This window comes from Phycodurus eques, chromosome 3, assembly GCF_024500275.1.
Source record: "Phycodurus eques isolate BA_2022a chromosome 3, UOR_Pequ_1.1, whole genome shotgun sequence".
NCBI lineage: Eukaryota > Metazoa > Chordata > Actinopteri > Syngnathiformes > Syngnathidae > Phycodurus > Phycodurus eques.
Genome location: NC_084527.1, coordinates 455,773 through 475,776, shown reverse-complemented (window position 1 = coordinate 475,776; position 20,004 = coordinate 455,773). Strand labels below are relative to the sequence as shown.

General features: G+C 54.0%; 2 protein-coding genes across 12 annotated transcripts in view; one reads left to right on the top strand and one right to left on the bottom strand.

The window, feature by feature from the left end:
* entr1 (endosome associated trafficking regulator 1) overlaps positions 1-6,456 on the bottom strand; it is a 10,358-nt gene extending 3,902 nt beyond the window's left edge. Inside the window, exons 1-5 of one of the 4 annotated variants that reach the window (XM_061671244.1) lie at positions 5,964-6,456; positions 5,739-5,868; positions 1,354-1,417; positions 915-988; positions 725-836 (exon numbers count right to left, since the gene is read on the bottom strand). In XM_061671244.1, coding sequence (XP_061527228.1) covers positions 725-836; positions 915-988; positions 1,354-1,417; positions 5,739-5,868; positions 5,964-6,009 — 426 coding nt within the window. In that variant the 5' untranslated portion in view covers positions 6,010-6,456. The remainder of the gene's footprint in view (positions 1-724; positions 837-914; positions 989-1,353; positions 1,418-5,738; positions 5,869-5,963) is intronic. The other 3 variants (XM_061671242.1, XM_061671243.1, XM_061671241.1) reach the window with 3 other exon arrangements.
* Positions 5,795-20,004, top strand: chek2 (checkpoint kinase 2). Of its 8 annotated transcripts, XM_061671236.1 has the most exons (15): positions 5,799-6,225; positions 8,976-9,254; positions 11,563-11,687; positions 11,888-12,020; positions 12,075-12,162; positions 12,233-12,329; positions 12,411-12,464; positions 17,131-17,195; positions 17,266-17,365; positions 17,442-17,528; positions 17,593-17,756; positions 18,806-18,921; positions 19,014-19,099; positions 19,180-19,248; positions 19,484-20,004. In XM_061671236.1, exons 2-15 carry the CDS (start codon positions 8,981-8,983, stop codon positions 19,538-19,540), a joined length of 1,515 nt encoding a protein of 504 aa, XP_061527220.1. In that variant the 5' UTR covers positions 5,799-6,225; positions 8,976-8,980; the 3' UTR covers positions 19,541-20,004. The 8 variants fall into 8 exon arrangements, with proteins under 8 accessions (XP_061527217.1, XP_061527219.1, XP_061527218.1 ...); XM_061671235.1 differs by having other exon boundaries at positions 5,797-6,225; positions 17,442-17,756; XM_061671234.1 differs by having other exon boundaries at positions 5,797-6,225; positions 12,233-12,464.

Below are 20,004 nucleotides of genomic sequence, written 5' to 3'. Positions count from 1 at the left end.
TGAAACGGAACGGCTGCGGCGTTCTGTGCGACGCGCAGCTGTTGCAGCGGAGAAGATTTTTCCAAATATAACCCATTTGACACGTGCAAACGCAATACGACGGAAACGCTATCAATCGGCCCGGCGACAAATGCCTCGCGGACCGGTACCGGGGGTCGGGGACCGCTTCTGTAGACCACGCCCTAACCCTTCCACACGGGAAAAGAAGTACGCGACTTGAGGGCGGCGGCATGAATTTTTCCCAAGAACCCTAACCCTCATCCGAACCTTGACGCATCCTAACCCCTTAAACATCAACCGAGCTTTAACCCTTAACCCTAACAAACGTCTTGGTCTTTATTTCGTCCAAATGCGATACGTTTGGGATGCTCATCTGTTTGAGCCAGTTTTGTATCCGCTTTGTCCAGATTCGGCTAAGACCGAACCCCTTTCCTCTGATTCGTTGGCCCCCGCGTTCCTTTGGTTGAGAGCGAAGAGGTCGGCGGGGATCTTCGCCGGTGACATCGATAAGCTCGAGAAATTCCAACGAGCCGATTTCAGGCCTCTCGGCAGAAAATCGTCTGCGGGGACCGTGTCAATTAATATTTCACGTTTACTCAGGCGCCGCAGAGACAAAAAAAAATATATATATATATATATACACACACATCCCAAATACGAGAAAAAGTTGGTTTGGTATCATATATTGGGACCTTTAAAAGTGACGTGGTGTCCGCGAACGCACCGTCATCTCACGCAGGTTGCGCTCCACGGAGCGGACCGTGTCCTCCAGGTCTCGCGCCTCCTCCTCCTCCCGCTGCCGTCCGCGTTGAAGCTCCTCCTCCAGCGCCTCCGCCCTGCACGCAAGGCACGCCGGGTAAGCGAGCGCGCTGACGTTTCGATTGCTGCGCTGAGCTGTCGCCCGATTGGCTGACCTTCGCCCGTTTGCTTCCGATGTTCTCCGAAGCGCCGAGATGGCTCTCGTCAGAGAGACGTTCTCCTCGTGGAGCTGCGCACACAAACACGCACGCTTGTTCTTATTGGACAAAGTTGGACCATCAAAGAACAAAGGAATCGATGAGTGGATGACGAATGAAGATCTGGATCAAAGGATGACTGAGTCAATGGATATGAATGGATGGATGAATTCCAAATGAAGGCATGAATTAAAGAATCATGGATAAATAATGGCTGATGGATTTATGGATGTAACAAACGAACGGATGACTGAGTGGATGGATGGATGAACGAATGAATGAAGAAATGAACGGAGGACGGATGTACGGAAGACATCTAAATAGATGGACGGTGATAAACGAATGAAGAAATGAACGACGGCCGAACGGACGGACAAACGAACGAACGGACGAGTACCTCCTGTAAGCTCCTCCCCCGGCTTCCGATCGGCTGCGTGACGTCGTCGTCTCCGCGGTAGAACCTGAAGACGGGCGGCGATGACATCGCACGTATCGAAACGCGTACCCGTATCGACAATCGGCAGACTCACGCGCTCGTTTCCGCCTCCCCGGCGCAGGAGGAGGCGGAGCTATCCGCGTCGGACCGGAGGCTCGGCCGACGCGCCGGGCTCTCCTGATTGGCCGGCCAGAAAAAAAACAATTGGAATCATGTTTACAGTATAGACAGTGGAGGAAATAAAGGTTGGATCCCTGAGCGATTTTGCAAGGTCACCCGCTGACGAAGACACGAGCGAGCGGTCGATCGTTTGAGTGCGACTTGAAAGTTTCCGTTAACGCTGAGAGACGGAAGCGCTCCAAGCAAATCCAGAAAGTCCCATTCCGAAAAGATGCATTTCATTGAGTGAAACCAGCATTTCAGCCTGCAAGAATTCTGGCTCCCCCCCGAAGACGAGTAGTCTCTCACTTGACGGTACAACTCGTGAGTTGTAAGGCAGCCATCTCAGCCGGTTACCTGTCCACAGAATCAAGCAATCGGACAGCAACCTCGCCATCGTGGGCGAGACCGAGAAACTTTCTAAGGACATCAGGGACAAGATTGGAGAACGGGCTACAAGGGGGGTCGGCAAGAGGCCGGGTGAGGAGGAGACGAGCGCCGCTGGAAGAATCATCAAATGAAAGATCTCAATGTCCCTCGGTCTGGGGCTCCTGGCGAGATTTCACCTGGTGGGGATCGGCGAGGCATCGGTCGCCGACGATCTCACGTTACCGAGAGCAACATTGGGAACGCGCTACGCCGTGACGGATTCAAGGCGCCCCCTGCTCGAGAAGGCGCACGTCCAGGCCCGTCCCAAGTCCCGAACGATCGGGGCAAGGCGATGTGGTCAGATCAGCTGTTTGGAGTCAAGTCGACTCGCCGTCTTTGGAGGAAGGGGAATTCAGACCCTGAGCCCGAGAACACCATCCCCATGGAAACGTTATGCTTCGGGGGGGGTTTGTGTCCGCAGAGGGGGCGGGTCAACTGAGCCGCGTGCAAGGAAATACGGACGGAGCCGCGTACCGCGAAGTCCCGGGTGCCGGCCGCCTTCGTACTCTCCGCCAGAAAACTTCAAATGGGTCGCGGACGATGACCCGACTGAGCAAATGAAAGAGTGGCTCCAGAAGAAGCACATTGAGGTCAGTCTCCAGACCTAAATCCCGTACAAAATCTGCTTCTCCGCCAAGTACCGAGTCATGTTGCAATAGCGGTCAAATCTTTTTTCCCCTCAACGAATTGCAAAAGAATCGCAATCTTTTGTTTGATGGGATTTTCTTTTCGATATCCCGTCTCTCCCGATTCAAATACGCCGACCATTCAAATGAAAGACCGTTCGTGTCTTTGTCGGTGGGTGAACTTTGAAAATCAGTGAGGGATCAAATCATTATTTCCCCCACTGTGGTGGACCTCCTCCATGTAGTTCCAGAAAAACGCCACTAACAATCCTTTCGATTCGATTCGGGGGTCGGGATTGAGCGGATGATTCCGAACGCGGTTTATTCATCGTTCTCCGCCCCTGAATCACCGGAGCGGGATTTTGGTATAAAGACCTGGAGAGTTGACCGCAGGGCTGAAACCATCGATGCAATGCTCCGTAATCGCTGGACGGAAACTTTGATGTTGTGGTCCAGAGGGCTGACTCGACTGAAATAATTCATAGAATACAGTGGTTCTCCAACTTCTGACACAAGTACCACCCAAAAAAAAAACTGACTCCAAGATATGAAATACGATAAAAAAACTGAAATGTAGTAGGCCTAAATGTTAACATAACGAGACAGGTTTTATTCCTAAAAAGTACATTTAATATTATATATTATTAATGATGATTATTATATAGATTTATTATGATATTCTATATTATTATAAGCCACTGTAACATGACGCACACAGGGTCCGAGATTAACGGTGGCCCACGACGCCGTTGTGTCGTGTCGCCACCCGAGATTTTCGCCTGCCGTAAATGGCCAAAAACTGCATTTTCAGAGTCGGTCTGAAATTCTTTTATCACCGAAAGATCCCATCCGAGACAGGATGTTATGATGACGCAAGTAGAAACCGCGACCGGCAAAGCCTGACTGGATAAACGGGCACAGTCCGCATCGCCGCGGACGCCGCACCGATCCGCCTGTCGATCTCCCGTTCCGTTCTTCCCTCGCTCGTGAACGAGACCCCGAGATACTTGAACTCCTCCACTCGGGGCAGGATCTCAGTCCCCGACCCGGAGAGGGCGCCCCGCCCTTTTCCGACCGAGGACCGCGGTCTCGGATTCGGAGGCGCCCATTCTCATCCCGGCCGCTTCGCGCTCGGCTGCGAACCGCTCCGGTGAGAGTTGGAGATCACGGCTCGATGAAGCCATGAGAACCACATCATCTGCAAAAAGCAGAGATGCAATACTGAGGCCACCAAACCGGACCTAGAAATTCTGTCCATAAAAGTTACGAACAGAATCGGTGACAAAGGGCAGCCTCGGCGGGAACGAGTCCGATTTACTGACCGGAGTCAGTTTGACTCCGGTCGTACAGGTACCGAACAGCACGTATCAGGCGGTTCGGTACCCCGTACTCCCGAAGCACCCCCCGCAGGACTCCTCGAGGGACACGGTCGAACGCCTTCTTCAAGTCCGCAAAACACATGTAGACCGGTTGGGCGAACTCCCACGCACCCTCGAGGACCCTGCCGAGGGTGTAGCGCTGGTCCGCCGTTCCACGGCCAGGACGAAAACCACACTGCTCCTCCTGGATCTGAGATTCGACTTCACGACGGACCCTCCTCTGCAGCACCCCTGAATAGACCTTACCAGGGAGGCTGAGGAGTGTGATCCCCCTGTAGTTGGAACACACCCTCCGGTCCCCCTTCTGAAAAAGGGGGACCACCACCCGAGTCTGCCAATCCAGAGTCACTGTCCCCGATGTCCACGCGATGTTGCAGAGGCGTGTCCACCAGGACAGCCCCACAACATCCAAAGCCTTTAGGAACTCCGGGCAGATCTCATCCACCCGCCTTGCCACCGACGAGCTTTCAGCCAGGTGGTGATCGGTTGACAGCTCCGCCCCTCTCTTCACCCGAGTGTCCGAGACATGCGGACGCATGTCCGATGACACGACCGCAAAGTCGATCATTGAACTGCGACCTAGTGCCTCCTGGTGCCAAGTGCGCGTGTAGACACCCTTATGTCTGAACACGGTGTTCGCTACGGACACTGTCATTGCCCACGTGACCGTTGAAGTCCCCCAGCAGAACGATGGAGTCCTTGGAGGGGGTGCTGGAGAGCGCTCCCCCGCTGGGGACTCCACGGTGGGTAGTGGGTGGGTAGTCTGAACTGCTGTTTGGCGCATAGGCACAAACAACAGTCGGGACCCGTCCCCCCGCCCCAAGGCGGAGGGAGGCTACCCTCTCGTCCACCGGGGTGAACCCCGACGTACAGGCGCCGGGCCGGGGAGCGATAAGTATACCCGCACCCGCTCGGCGCCTCTCACCGTGGGCAACTCCAGAGTGGAAGAGAGTCCAACCCCTCTCGAGAGGACCGGTACCAGAGCCCGAGCCGTGCGTGGTGGCGAGTCCGACTAGGTCTAGTTGGAACGTGTTGACCTCACGCACCAGCTCGGGCTCCTTGCCTGCCAGAGGTGACGTTCCACGCCCCGAGAGCCAGCTTCCGTAACCGAGGATCGGACCGCCGAGGTCCCCGTCCAGCTCACACTGCACCTGACCCTACGGCCCCTCCCGCAGGTGGTGAACCCACGAGAGGGGGACCCGCGTTACCCTTTCGCACTGTGCAGACCCGGCCACCGGGCGGTCGCCTTGGAGCCCCGCCTCCGGGCCCGGCTCCAGAGGGGGGGGGCCCCGGTGACCCGCGTCCGGGCAAGGGAAAACGTGATTCCGTCAATTTAAATCCGGGCTCTGTCCGGTCCCTCACCTCGGACCCGTTTGCCACGGGTGACCCTGTCGAGGGCGCGAAGCCCCAGACAACTTAGCTCCGAGGATCACCGGGACACACAAACCCCTCCGCCACGATAAGGTGAGGCCTCAAGGAGGGATCTACGGTGTAAATAACCCAAAATGTCTTCACATGCGGTAAAACGTTTGGGGAACGCTGCCTTTATGTACAAAATATTTGGTATGGTGAATTGTTTGTCTGTGTACCGGTACGGATTTATTTCAAGGAGGGCCCCTTGGGATGCATCATCTCATGACTCCATGCTCCAAAATCAGTACCTCTGGATTTTTTACAAATAAAAATCAGTCCCATTTTTCAAACGTTTTGGAAAACTACTCCAATTGCGTTATGTTCCAAAGAGTGACCTGACCTGAGCCGAGTCTCGATCCTCACACACCCCCCGCACTGACACGTCCTCGTCCTCGTCCGCTTCCGGTTCCGGTTCCGGTCCTTGGTGCGCAGGAACTCCCTGAAGGAGAAAGGGTTGAGCTCCTCACCGTCTGGGGAGTCCAGCAAGAAGTTTGGTCCACGAAACGGAGCCTCCAGCAAGTTTCCAAGCAACCAAACATTGGAGTGTAAAAACCCAAAGCCCAACCTTCGCTGAAGATCAAAGTCTTGCCGCGGCTCCCGCGTGTGGCCATGGCGACGCCGCACCGATCATCGATTAGCGATCGTCGCCCGTCCGCCGAACCCGGAAGTCAGTAGCGAGCGGCCGCAGCCTCACGTGACCGAGCTTCTCATGTGCCATTGGTCGACTCGGCCAACGGCACGAACGTTAGGAAAAGCAAGTCTTGTGCTTCCTGTGAGGCTCGCGCTTAAACTCGAAGGAAAAACACAGCGTACGAGCGCCAAATAAGGTAAAAACAAGCTTGGACTTTGCTCGACTCCGCTCGGTTCGGTTCGGATCGGCTTCTTTTGGCACTCGGCTGGTCGGACGGGACCGATTTTGCTGCTTTTTTTGCGCCGGCCGCTTGCCCGCCGAGGGGGCGGAGACAGCGGCGCCGGCTGCCGACGGCTCTCAGGTCAGATTTGGCCCGTTTACAAGGCCTTTCGAAAACTCGCATTAGCTGCTCTCAGATCAGGTTTTACTTGCGCTCGGAAGTCCATCGGAACATTTCGGAGCCAATTCGTGATTTGTTTTGCCACATTTGCTCACTGTTTCATGTTGAACTTTATGCCGAATTGAAGAGGAACTCTTAATACGGTGCTTCTTGGGATCTGGAACGTTCATCGTGTCTTCAGACAAATGTCTTCCGGACAGCTCTGACGAAGGCTGAAGTGTCGGCCGGAACCCCCTCAAAAGTTTTTTTGTCTGAACAAAAAAAAAAAAAGTAAATTACTTTAACCTTGACTTACGAGTTAAATATATCCCGTGGCCAAGCTCTTAAGTCAGTTTACGCATATATGTAAATCAGTTTTTCCCCCCTCATTGAAACAAATTCAAAATCAGTTAAACCGTTGCAGCCCCCCAAAAACGGCCACCATTTTGGTATTCGCTGTTTTGAATCAAGAAAAATAGCACTGTACTCTATGAAACATAATCGACGTAATGAATCATGTAAAACAATCGTCGTAATCACAATCGACGAAACGTATCGTGCAAAACTTCATCAAACGTAACGGTGACGTCGGGCGGAATCTTCGTTATCTCCAAATTCCTTCATCGTAAAGCGAGCGAGTCATTCTCAACACTTTCGATCGGTCGATCAGTTGCAAAAAGAACACACCCGCGTGGGGATGGAGCCGTTGTATCCATTTGTGAACAATACGGCAATGACCAAAGCGATGACAGGGATCTCGTCAGATGTGCGGCCCGCGTTCTCCGTGCCCAAAAATGATGACGGACGCGAACGTTGCTTGCCGACGCTCGAATTAAGCGCCGTCGCGTCGCAGTTTGCATTTTGCCAATCAAAAAACACATCCAAAAGCACAACAAAGAAATCAGGTTTCCCGCGAAGACGGAAGACGGCAGCGCCGCGTGTGACACGACGCGCTTACGTCACCGTTCGGTTGATTAGCGGGAAGACGGCGGTTCCAGAATGCGCCGCCAAATTGAGGAGAGAGAGCGAAAAAGACAAATGGCGAAAGCGTGGCAAGGCGAGTGCGAGTCGGTAACGTCCTTCAGATGACATCGCCTGCACGGGATGTAATCCGCCCTAACCCTCTTCTGGGAAAAAAAGGGTTCACTACAGCCATTTGCATCCTTGTTGCAAAGTCTACCACCTCCAAGTTGCTTTCCTGGATGCCGTACTTGCCCATCACTTCTTCATCACCCTTGTTTCCTTCACCCACGTCCATTACAATCCGCACCAATCACGACTCTCTTTCTGTCTGGGATGCTCAGAACTATTTGGTCTAGCTCCTTCCAGAATTTCTCTTTCACCTCTGGGCCACATCCTACCTGTGGGGCATAGCCGCTAATCACATGACACGTAACACCCTCAATTTCAAGTTTCAGCCTCAGATTCCATTTCTCTTCCCATCTCCACCACGGTCAAATCATTTCAACCCTGCCCCTCAACTTCTCGCCTCACTGCTTTTCCACCCGGTCTCCTGGACACACAATATATCAACCTTTCTCCTAATCATCATGTCAAGCGACTCCCGAGATTTTCCTGTCATAGTCCCAACATTCCAAGTCCCCACATTCAGTTCTCGGCTCTGTGCTTTCCTTTTCTCTTTCTGCCGAAGAACCCGCTTTCCACCTCTTCTTCTTCTTCGACTTCGACCCACAGTAGCTGAATTTCCACCGGCGCCCCGCGCAGGTTGACAGCGCCGGTGACGGACGGCGTTAACCCGGGCCGCGACCCATCCGGTATGGAATTCTTGAGTGAACGCTCCTATTTGTTTGGCAGAGTTTGAGGCCGGATGCCCTTCCTGACGCGACCCTCTGCATTTATCCGGGCTTGGGACCGGCCTACGGTTTGCACCGGCTTAGGGCTGCATTGTAAAAGATTCAAGTGTAACAACCGTCATCAAAATCTGCGATAAAGCGGGACCGTGAAGCAAGAACTGCGATGTCGCGGAGGATTACTGCATCTGTATTCCGTGATGATACGTTGCAGGGACTCATTGTTTCCGTGACGTGTGCATCCCGGGACTCACGTGGTCTCCGGTGTAAAATGATCGAAGCGATGAGAGGATGTCAAGAAAGCGAAAGGTTTTCTAAAGTGGAATGACCGAACGTGCTGTAGTATCAGTGTGTCTTTAAGGGGCGTGGCCTAACGAGTAAGGTCAGACGCCGCGGTCGGTCGTGTTGGCCGTTTCCCGTGCGGCGTAATTATGCGCCCCCGCGAGTGTTCTCGTTTTGTGTTCGTCCCATTCAATAAAGAGCTGAACGTGCACCGGCGGCTCCGGCTCCCCTCGCCCGCATGCCAGGGCGTCGTGCGACCTCATTTGCTCCATTTCTTTTACCACTTCGCTCGAGCGGCGGCGTATCCGAAGCTCGTCCTGACTCGAACTTTGGCCCGTACCGGTAAAAACTCTTCAGGCGGCCCGCGCGTATTTTGTTCGAGGTACCGCTGTGGAGTTTTTGCGCTTGTTTGATGATCTTGCCTTCAATTGTCAAGTTTTTCCGACAGTTTTGCTGAACGTGTCCAATTTGCAGCTCCAATGTCCCAAGAGATTCCAAATGAGGGGGACCGGCCCCGGTCCCAGTCCCCGTCCCAGGCCCGGTCCACCCTGTCCCCCTCGCGGCCCCGGTCCAAGTCCCAGAGCGGCTCCGGCTCTTCCGGCGGGCCCCCGTCCGGCAGTCAGTCGTCCGGCGGCTCCGGGACGCTGAGCAGCGTGGACACGCTTCCCGTCACCTTGCCGTCCGTCCCCGAGGAGCCCGAATGCCGACCTTGGGGCCGCCTGCTGCCCATGCAGAACGGCTTCCGCGCTCACGGCAAGTTGGCGGCTTTTTCTTCTTCTTCGTCTTCTTCTTTTCGCAGCCGACGCGGCCCGCGGGCCCGCCCTCTGACGGCACGTCCAATAGGGAGGTCGGTGGCGGAGTTGCACGCTGAAAACAGCGTTGATAAAGTGGAGGGAAAATGAGGGTAGGCGAGTATTCTTTTGTCAGAGGTCAAATTTGCGGGACCAACGGGGGCCCGGTTTGCTTCACGAGAGGCCATTCAAACGATCCGACGTAAATCGTAAACAAAGGCGACGACAAAAAAACCCAGCACAGCGTTTGTTGCATGACGCGGTTCCATTAGAAGTGACGAACGAATGTCGTCCGGTGGCCCGACGACGGACGGAGATCTCCTCTACTTCGGACGACACGGAAAAACCTAAACGTGCCGTGCCGTTCCATTTTTCATTTCATTTTCATCGTCTTTGATGCGGCAGCACGGCGGACGACCGCTGAGCTCGTTCGCATCGCGGTTCCGAGGACCCGGGTTCAAATTCGGTTTGCACGTCCTCCCCGTGCCCGCGTGGCTTTTCTCCGGGCGCTCCGCTTTCCCCCCGCATCCCAAAAACCTGCGCGCTAGGTCGATCGAAGACCCGAAATTGCCCGTAGGTGCGAACGGTTGTTTGTTTCTATGTGCCCTGCGATTGGCTGGCGACCGGTTCGGGGCGTAGGCTCCGGCACGCGTGGGGAGGGATGGATGGATCTTCTGTTTTTGTCATCCCTTCATTATTTGAGTTTGAATGTTCCTGTTTGGAAGACTAAAATGACTCCATCCCTCCGACTCAGGGTTACTACGTCCGCCAAACTCATTGGGTTTGGAATCCTTCGGCTGCCATTTAGTCACAAAGCATTTGGGCACGTCAAGAAAATAAAAACCTTCTGTTGGTGCGACACCGTTTTTGCATTCAACGTAATACCTTAAAAAAAACTTTTTTTTAGTCCTGTTCGGCTGTTAGGCCAAGCAAAACGGAGGATCTGTATCCCTTTTATGCCGGAACACTTGTACTGTGTCACAGTGGAGCTTGCGGTTCCGTAGCATTATAATGGATATTTATTGAGAATCGGAGTCGATCAGTCGAACGGAACAAAGTTTCCAGAAGGGGGAGGTGGAAAAGAAGACAAAAGACAAAGCGCGAATTGGACAACAGGATGTGAAAAGTAAATCCTGATATATCTGCAATCATGAAACAGTAGATATGAGCGTCGCACGGGGCTGTGGCGTTGCAGGGACGGGGGCGGGACGAGGGCGGGACGAGGGCGGGACGAGGGCGGGACGAGGGCGGGACGAGGGCGGGAAGCCGGCTGTACGCCTGAAGTGCGGCGGGAGTGACGAGGTCGACTTTAAAAGTCTATGGGGCGAGCGTGCGAGTGAGGGGGATGCACAAGCGATTCGCATATTCACGAGTTATTTGTGGCAATAAGCGGGCGGGCCCACGCCCGGCGAAAGGGTCCCGAGGTGCCAGTGAATTGACACCGTCTGTCCCGTAATTGCCGTGCTGCGCCGCATCCCACATAATACATAAGCGACATATTAACACCGATGCATATTTGCGAGTCTGTCCAAAGATGCGCCGCGCGCGGGGGCATCGAGCGATCACAATCGTCTTTGCGTTTGCAAAGTTGGGAAGTTGCGCGAAGCGCCGATTATACTTAATCACGCTTGAAATAAAAACGAATTCAGCATAAAGTGGACATTTGCGGTGATGTAAATGGCTCGCGCTCATATCGCTCGTTCTCGTTCTCGTTGTCGTTCTCGATCCCAGCGCCCGAAGCGCTTTACAAAGCCTCCCGTTCACAAAGCGGCGGGCCCACCGGGAGCAAGTTCGGGTTCAGCGTCTCGCCCGAGGACACTCGGACATGCGGACGGTCGGAGCCGGGATCGGTCGCCGGACCGCCCGCTCTCGCGACCGGTGACGCGATGTCATCTTCGGCGGCCGTCTCCGCGAAACGACATCGCCGAGGACCGTCGGTCTGGATTCGGCCGAACGTTCCGACAGCAACGGAGCAGCGAGTACAGAAATGAGACGAGCCCTTTGGACTCGGATCCGGGTCTCGTTTGTTTCCTCCGTTTTGGGAAGGGCCTCTTACCTCGGCGTGCTTTCCTTCCTTGGAGCGACTCCAAGCCCTTTTTGTCCAGTCTCCTGCTCCAGGGAATTCTGATGACTCGACTGGGGCTCGAGCGTCTTGCTCAAGGGCACTCGGCCACGGTCACGCTCCGGCTCTACCGCCGCGTCTTCGTTACGTTTCGCGCGTTTGCCGGGTTGGACGTGTCGACGGCGTTTTTGTCTCTGCTGCTTTTCAGATTGCGTGGAGGACGAGTACTTGTTCGGCCGAGACTCCAAATGTAATTACGTCCTGGACGATCCCGATCACAAAGGATCCTTGCGATTCCGAATTTACAGCAAGAAACACTTCAGGATCTACAGGGTATCATCATCATCATCATCATCATCATCATCATCATCATCATCATCCTCCTCCTCCTCCTCCTCCTCCTCCTCCTCCTCCTCCTCCTCCTCCTCCTCCTCCTCCTCCTCCTCCTCCTCCTCCTCCTCCTCCTCCTCCTCCAACCTGGCCTCGCCTCTTCCTCCTCCTCTAACCTGGCCTCGCCTCCTCCTCTTCCTCAGGAGGGCAACGAGGCGTTCATTCAGGACCTCAGTAACAACGGGACCTTTGTAGACGGGGACAAAATCGGACGCAACAAGAAACTCCCTCTGGTCAACAACGCCGTGCTGGCGCTCTCGGAGCAACGCAACAAAGGTAAACGGCCGACGTCGCCCGGACGACCTCGACGCTGACGTCGTCTTTGTTCAGTGTTCGTCTTCATCGACCTGTCCGAAGAAGAGTCCGCGTTGCCCGGCGAGCTTCGCGACAAATATCTGCTGACCCGGCGGATCGGGACGTGAGTGTGATCGCGAGCGATGTCGCCTCCCGCGGCGTGTGACGTCGCTTCCTGTGCGGGTGTGTCGCAGGGGCGTGTGCGGGGAGGTGAAGCTGGCGTTCGAGCGGTCCACGTGTCGAAAGTTTGCGGTGAAAATCATCAACAAGAACAACTTCAAGTCCGAAGGGGCGAGTATTCGCCGTATTCTCTCGTCTCGTCGGTCCGCGCCTCGACCCCGCCCCCTGACCTTTGCGCTCGTCCGATCGCAGACGGCCACGAGAAACGCCCGAACGGAGATCCGAATTCTTCAACGGATCGATCACGTGAGCTTTTTTGTTTTTTATTTGAGAGAACGACGACCCAAAAAGCGAACAATCCCGATCTCGCGATTCGGGACCATTCGTTTCTTCGTTTCAGCCCTACAGTCGACGATACGGCGCGGGCCGCCGTCGAACGTGCCGCGGGAGCGATTCGGGCACGGGGGCAAACTCAAGGCCTGGGGGCCAGATCCGGCCCGCCACGTCATTTTATGTGGCCCGCAAAAGCAAATCCCAAAAAAAGCCCAAATTGCTAATTGTCCCCACTTTTCCCACCCCCTTTTCTAAAAATAACAGTCGAACTGTTTTTTACTGATTTCAAAACTAGTTATGAATCAATTTGTTATGTGTATGGAAGATTATGCAGCGATCATGCGTTTCTATGGGCGCGCAGTCATAACGGCCCTCGGACGGAAACGATAACTACGATGTGGCCCGTGACGGAAATGACTTTGACGTTAGGGCGGAGGGAACAAATCAACGCGTTGGGAATCGCTCATCATCCCTAATTATCCATAATCACCATATCAGGATTATTAGATCGTGGACCGTATGGATTATTTTCATCTCATCATCATTTGATCAAGAACGGTAAAGACATGACCCACCCGCTGAATTTCCTTTTGAAAATCAATTCTTCTTTTCCTTTCGGCCCGTTAGGGGTCGCCACGGCGCGTCATCTTTTTCCATGTAAGCCTCCCTCCCGCATCCTCCTCTCCAACACCAACGGCCCTCGCGTCTTCCCTCACGACATCCATCCACCTTCTCTTTGGTCTTCCTCTCGCTCTCTCGCCTGGCAACTCCATCCTCATCATCCTTCGACCAATATATTCACTATTTCTCCCCCGGACGTGTCCGAACCGTCCGAGTCCGCCCTCTCTAACTTTGTCTCCAAAACATCGAACCTCGGCCGTCCCTCCGATGAGCTCGTTTCCAATTTGATCCGACCCGGTCATTCCGAGAGCGAACCTCAACATCTTCGTTTCCGCCACGTCCATCTCTGCTTCCTGTCGTCTCTTCAGTGCCGCCGTCTCTAATCCGTCCATCATGGCCGCCGGCCTCACCGCTGTTTTATCAACTTTGCCCTTCATCCTAGCAGAGACTCTTCCGTCACATGACACACCCGACGCCTTCCTCCACCCGTTCCGACCCGCTCGGACCCGTTTCTTCACGTCTTGACCACACTCCCCATTGCTCTGGACGGTGGACCCCGAGTATTTCAAGTCCTCCACCCTTGCTATCTCTTCTTCCTGTAGCCTCACTCTGCCCTCTCATTCATGCGCATGTATTCTATACTTCAGCTGGTCTTCTTTCCTCTTCTTTCCAGCGCATGCCTCCACCTTTCTAACTGTTCCTCCACCTGCTCCCTGCTTTCACAATGTCATCTGCAAACATCACGGTCCACGGGGATTCCAGTCTAACCTCATCTGTCAGCCTGTCCATCACCACTGCAAACAGGAAGGGGCTCAGGGCTGATCCCTGATGCACTCCCACCTCCACCATAAACTCCACTGTCCCTACCTACAGCACTTCCTATAGGTCACATCCACAACCTGTGGGGCATAGCCGCTCATCACATTCTACACAACACCCTCAATTTCAAGTTTCAGCCTCATCGCTCGATCTGAAACTCTTTTCACCTCCGAGACATTCTTAGCCAACTCTTCCTTTAAAATCACCCCGACTCCATTTCTCTTCCCATCTCCACCACGGTCAAATAATTGAAACCCTGCCCCTAAACTTCTCGCCTCACTGCCTTTCCAGCCGGTCTCCTGGACACACAATATATCAACATCATGTCAAGCAACTCCCCAGATTTTCCTGTCATAGTCCCAACGTTCAAAGTCCCCAAATTCAGTTCTCGGCTCTGTGCTTTCCTCTTCTCTTTCTGCCGAAGAACCCGCTTTCCACCTCTCCTTCGTCTTCGACTTCGAACCCACAGTAACTGAATTTGGACGCCGTTAACCCGGGCCGCGACCCATCCGGTCTGGAATCCTTGAGATGAACGCTCCTATTTGTTTGGCAGAGTTTGAAGCCGGATGCCCTTCCTGACGCGACCCTCTGCATTTATCCGGGCTTGGGACCGGCCTACGGTTGGCCTACGGTCTGCACCGGCTCGGGCGGGGCTCGAGTCAAATGACTTGAGTTGACTCGAGTTGCCAGTTTTATGACTTGGTAGCCAAGAGACTTGACTTTGACTTGACGAGTCGTCTCGTTTTTCGTCGGGTGATATTCGCACCGACCTGGCGACCCGGTCCGCGTTGTTGCGCACTTGCCAGTGTGAGGCCACCGCCCGCGCGAACGACGACGGAAGGAGCGGCAAACATAACCCAATTTGGACTGGAGGTTTATGTTGTCGACGAAGTCTGCGAAAAGAGGATGGCGACCTGCAGGTTTCGCAACTGGCGCATTTGGCAAGACGCAACGACGACGAGGTCGAACGTCATCCGTCGCCGCAAAGCTCACGGCCGGTTCAGCTAATTGGCGAGCCGGTGAAACATAACAATGATGCGATTGTGAACGCCTGAGTACCGCGAAGTAACGTAATTGTCCGAACCTTTCGTTCGGGTCTCCTTTTTTCTCTCTTTCTCATGCATTCTAGAGCAGGAAGTAGCGTCTAAAATATAACGCTAACCGCAGAAGTGAAGCAGCGTCGCTAGTGCGGTGGAGATAAAAAGCAAAACGCGCGGAGATGTTTGCTGGCTTGACGAAAGAAGATCTCGGTCTGCCGTCTGTCTCACTTTTGCATTCCAATCGCGGCGATAAACACGTCGTCGACAAAAGTGCATTCCGCGACGAGTAAGCGTTAATATCATTTTCACACCGCCGAAGGCGTCGATTGAAGGTCGGCCATTAAAATGGCGTCCGTCGTGTCGGCTCCGCGTCGAAGCCGTCCGCGGGACTTTTTCAAATCGAGACCGCCGCAAATGAAAGCTCGCCTTCGGTGGAAGGACGATTGCCGATTGTCCGCAGTCAGGACCTCGAAATAAATTCACAAACCCGACTGAGCGATTGGATTCAAGTGGAGGACGCGGGAGGAATGCAGATTTGGTTTGCATGACTTTTTGGATGATTCCCTTAATTGTGAATCTCTTTCGTTCTCCGTGAGCTCACGAGGTCCACATCGAATTATATTTGAGCGACAGAAACGTCTCGACTCGTCCTCTTAAGAACCGTGGGAGTTACCAAAAAGGGGGGGGGGGAAGCATCGTTTGTTCACAAATAAAGTTCAGTTCAATTGAGTTTGAAATCCAACTTTCAGACAATTGGGTGCAATCAATTCCAACCGTCGTGATCGCCGTTGTTGTTCGCGGAACCTTTCTCCCACTTTTCGGGTGTTCCGAGTTAAGGGGGGGATTGTGAAAAACATTCGATTCCCACTCCGGCATAGGCTGCGACCGGATTGTAAGATTGCGTGGCTTGACTTGCGGCTCGCTTAAACCGAGTCACGACTCGACTCGACTGGTCTTGCTCGATTTTTGTCTTTTTGTCTCCTCCCGCGACGATTTGAGACTTGCGCATACGGGACTTGCTCGCACCTTTGCCAAGTGCCCCCCCGTAGGGCCGCATTCCTTTTAAACATTCGTTCGACCGAGTATTTGAAGGCGGCACGGCCGGTGAGCACGTCCGCCTCGCTGTTCCGAGCTCGCGGGTTCGAATCCCGGCCCCGCCTGTGTGGAGTTTGCATGTTCTCCCGCATCCCGAAAGCATTCACGGCAGGTTGATCGAGGACTCTAAATTGCCCGTCGGTGTCAACGTGAGTGCCAACGGTCGCTTGTTTCTATGTGCCCTGCGATTGGCTGGCCGGCGACCGTAACCCGCCTCTCGCCCCGAGATTGCCGGGATAGGCCGCGAGGCGAAGCGGAACGGAACGGAACGGAACGGAAGATGAATGAAGGAGTATTTGAATGATTGACAGTTTCAAAAGTCATCTTTTTCCACCTTTGAGTGGCAGAAGGTCTGACGCCATTTCGGGACGTACGGTGATCTCCGCTTTATCTTAGGTTCCGGACCCCCCTCGCAAAAGGTGAATTCCACGTCCTTATTTCCATATTTCTAAGCTGTATGAACCGCTACCATACTACATATGGTATATTGTCCTCTACCCTTACCGGCGTTTTATACTCCTAAACATGCATAATAGTAACAATATATAAGATAAAGGCAGCCAGCATTGGTCGCCCGTCGGGTTCTTTCCGTCCTCGTTTTGCAAGATGGTTCCCGACGGGCGCGAACGTCCTCGCCGGGCATCTCGTGCGGCGTCGTGGGCTCGACTTCGAGCTCCCTGGCGTCTTCCGGTTGGTTCGGCTCACGTTTATTGAGAAAGTAAGCCAATTTTTGCTTATTTGAGTGGGCCGCCCCGTTTGCTTTGTCAAGAACGATTTGAAGTCATCGATACCATTCCACCCAGAAAACCAAGGTGGCATCCAAAAAGAGCGAAATTCGCTTTGCCGTTACTGATGAAAATGTATGAAAATGAGCCCATACGGTCGAGCGTAAGGCCGAAACGTAGCCGGCGGGCTAAACGAACGAACTGGCTGCGTTAGGAATGCTGAAGTTTTTCCTTAGCTGGGAATTTTCCGTAGCGGACGACCAATGCGCTCGACTTTGGGGCCGAAACGATCGACGGGGTCCTAACCCTGATCGGCGTGCCGCTTTTGCTTGGCTTCAGCCGTGCCTCATCAAGACGCAGGACTTCTACCAGACGGACGACACCTTCTACATCGTGTTGGAGTTGTGAGTGTGCACGCGTGCGCGCGCATGCGTGTTTGCTAACTTTTGAGCCGCCGGCGCCGTCGTGTGACAGGATGGAGGGCGGCGAGCTCTTCCAGCGCCTGAAATCTCAACAGCGACTCGGCGAGGACACGGCCAAACTTTACTTTTACCAAATGCTGAAAGCGGTGCAGGTGAGACTGCACGGTCGCCACGGTTACCGCTGCAACACACTCATCTAACGCCGTGCGCGTGTTTGTGTGCGCGTAGTACCTGCACAGCCGGGGCATCATCCACCGCGACCTGAAACCGGAGAACATCCTTCTGTCCTCGCAGGACGACGACTGTCTCGTCAAGGTCGGTGGGCATCGTCACGGCAACGCTCAAAGGCAGAGTCACGTGACCCTTTCGCGCGCGTCAGGTGACGGACTTCAACCAGTCGCGGATCCTGGAGGAGGCGGCCCTGATGAGGACGCTGTGCGGGACGCCGGCCTACCTGGCGCCCGAAGTGTTGACGCACGCCACCGCCGGCGGCTACGGCCTGCCCGTGGACGCCTGGAGCCTCGGGGTGCTCCTCTTCGTCTGGTACGTCGACGCGCTTGAACGTGGAGCCCGGGCGGGCGGGCGTGCGCGCGCGCATTCGGAGGCAGGTGCTCGAGGCAAAAAAAAGGGGCAAACGTCAACCAAAATGAGTCGCACGAAGGAAAAAAGACGACCGCAGCACGCGTTTGACTTGTGGATTGATTTCCGTTAAGACGATCAACGCCAAACCCCAAAAGCGGCGACGACGAAGATACACTTGGCGACCTTTCGCATTGCCGTTTGCGCTCGTCTCTGACAAATTTGCACTTTCTCTTTTCTCAGGAGCCGTTCTGACCGTTTGCCCCCCGTTTCTGACTTCAGAAAAAGTTGCGCGTGACGACGCGCCACCTCCTTCCGTTTTTCACCCGTAGCGCGCCGGCGCCGGCTTGTCGCGTCTCCGATTGGCTGAGTTGTGGCAGCGGGACATCCACCTGGCGGCGACATACGGGCTAGTTTGACGCGATTACGCCGACATCGACCGTCCCGTTGATCCGATTCCGTTTCGACCACGACGCGTCCAAGTCTCATACTCGGGTTCGGGCCGCAACTGCGTCGGCCGTGACAAGGTCGATGCAATCAAAATGTCCAACAAATATTCAAGCCATCGTTGATTGACAATTATAGAGTAATGATAATGTTGTGCAATTGAACAGTATGCCGAATTATTTTGATCCTAGTACATAATATATTGCAATAACTGTCCCACAGTAATGTTCCTGTTAAAACTGTGAAAATATGGAAATTGAGACAAATTGTTCTGGAAGTGAGTTTTTCGAGCAACGGCGACCCTCCCGTTCGTCCAAATCCAAAATCGGTGGGAACTAGAAATGTTTTTTGGACGTCACCCGAATAAGCGGGCGGTTCGTAACTCGAGGTTTCGCTTCTATTCAAAAAGAGACCGGGCAAGTGCTTGAGCGACACCTGCTGGCTCGGTGTGCGTGTGCCGGAGCCTCCTCGCGCACACACTCAAACTTCAAACTGACGTGTTTGGGTGTGTGTGAAAGTCTTTGTGTTTATTTGTACGTGTGCGTGTCTCTTGCGTGTGCGCGCAGCCTGTGTGGGTACCCGCCGTTCCACGAGAACTTCGCGGCGCTGTCGGTCAGCGAGCAGATCGTCCGAGGCCAGTTCACCATGGTGCCGTCCAAGTGGCGCCACGTCTCCGACCGGGGTGACGTCATCGCCGTCTTCGTCTTCTTCTTCGTCTTCGTCGCGCGCTTACTCGTGTGTGTGTGTGTGCGCGTGCGTGCGTGCGTGCGACAGCCAAGGACATGGTGAGGAAGCTTCTGGTGGTGGAGCCCGCCAAGAGGATGAGCATCGACGACGCGCTCCGGCACGCCTGGATGCAGGTCCTCCTCGTCGCCATGACGACCACCGCTGTGGTCATCGTCATCGTGATGAAGAATCAAACATGATTGTGCATGTTTAGGACCCTGTGATGTTGGAGAAGGCTCACGCGCTGATGTATCCACCTGGAGATGCCGAGCATGTTGCCACGGTAACCCACACACACAGTGTACTTCATCAGTTTGCCAACCGCACGAGTACTACACACGGACGCACACATACACGGACAGGCACATGCACGCACACACAAACCCGTACATGGAAAAAAAACACGCACACACAGACGTACTAACACGCACCGGACAGCCTGTTGGGAGGAAATGCTAACTTGCTTAGCATGTTAGCATGGCAGTCGGTGTAACCAATGAGAATGTTTGCGATGGCAGGAGGCGGAGCCTACGTCGTCGTCGAGGAAACGGCGGCGAGAAGACCAGGATGACTAGCGGCGGCCTGCCGAACGAGCTCCGCCCGCCGGCTGAAGCTCGAATGGGAAAAAAGGACAAAACTATTGCAATAAAGTCGTTGATTTTTTTTTTTACATTTGCCGCTACTTGATGTCACTTCCTGTTCTCGTCTGAGTTGTCGTCATGGCAACTGTATATTTATCATGTGATCCGAGCGCTGACGGGATGATCGGGAAGCTTTTCACTTTTTCCCGATTGCTGCAGTCGCCTGTCACGTCTGGCCCCGCCCCCGGCGACGACATCAAATACAAATCAATACATTTCAAAAACATTTTTTTTTTTTAAATGAAGGAGATTGATCATTAAAAATAATCAACTATGTGAAACAATATATTAAAAAAATTGTAAGAAGGGAAAAATAAGTACATTTAAAAATATGAATGCGAAAATATAAATGTAAAAATAGCGGCGCCCACCTCAGCCGACTTCGGGCGAGAGCCAAT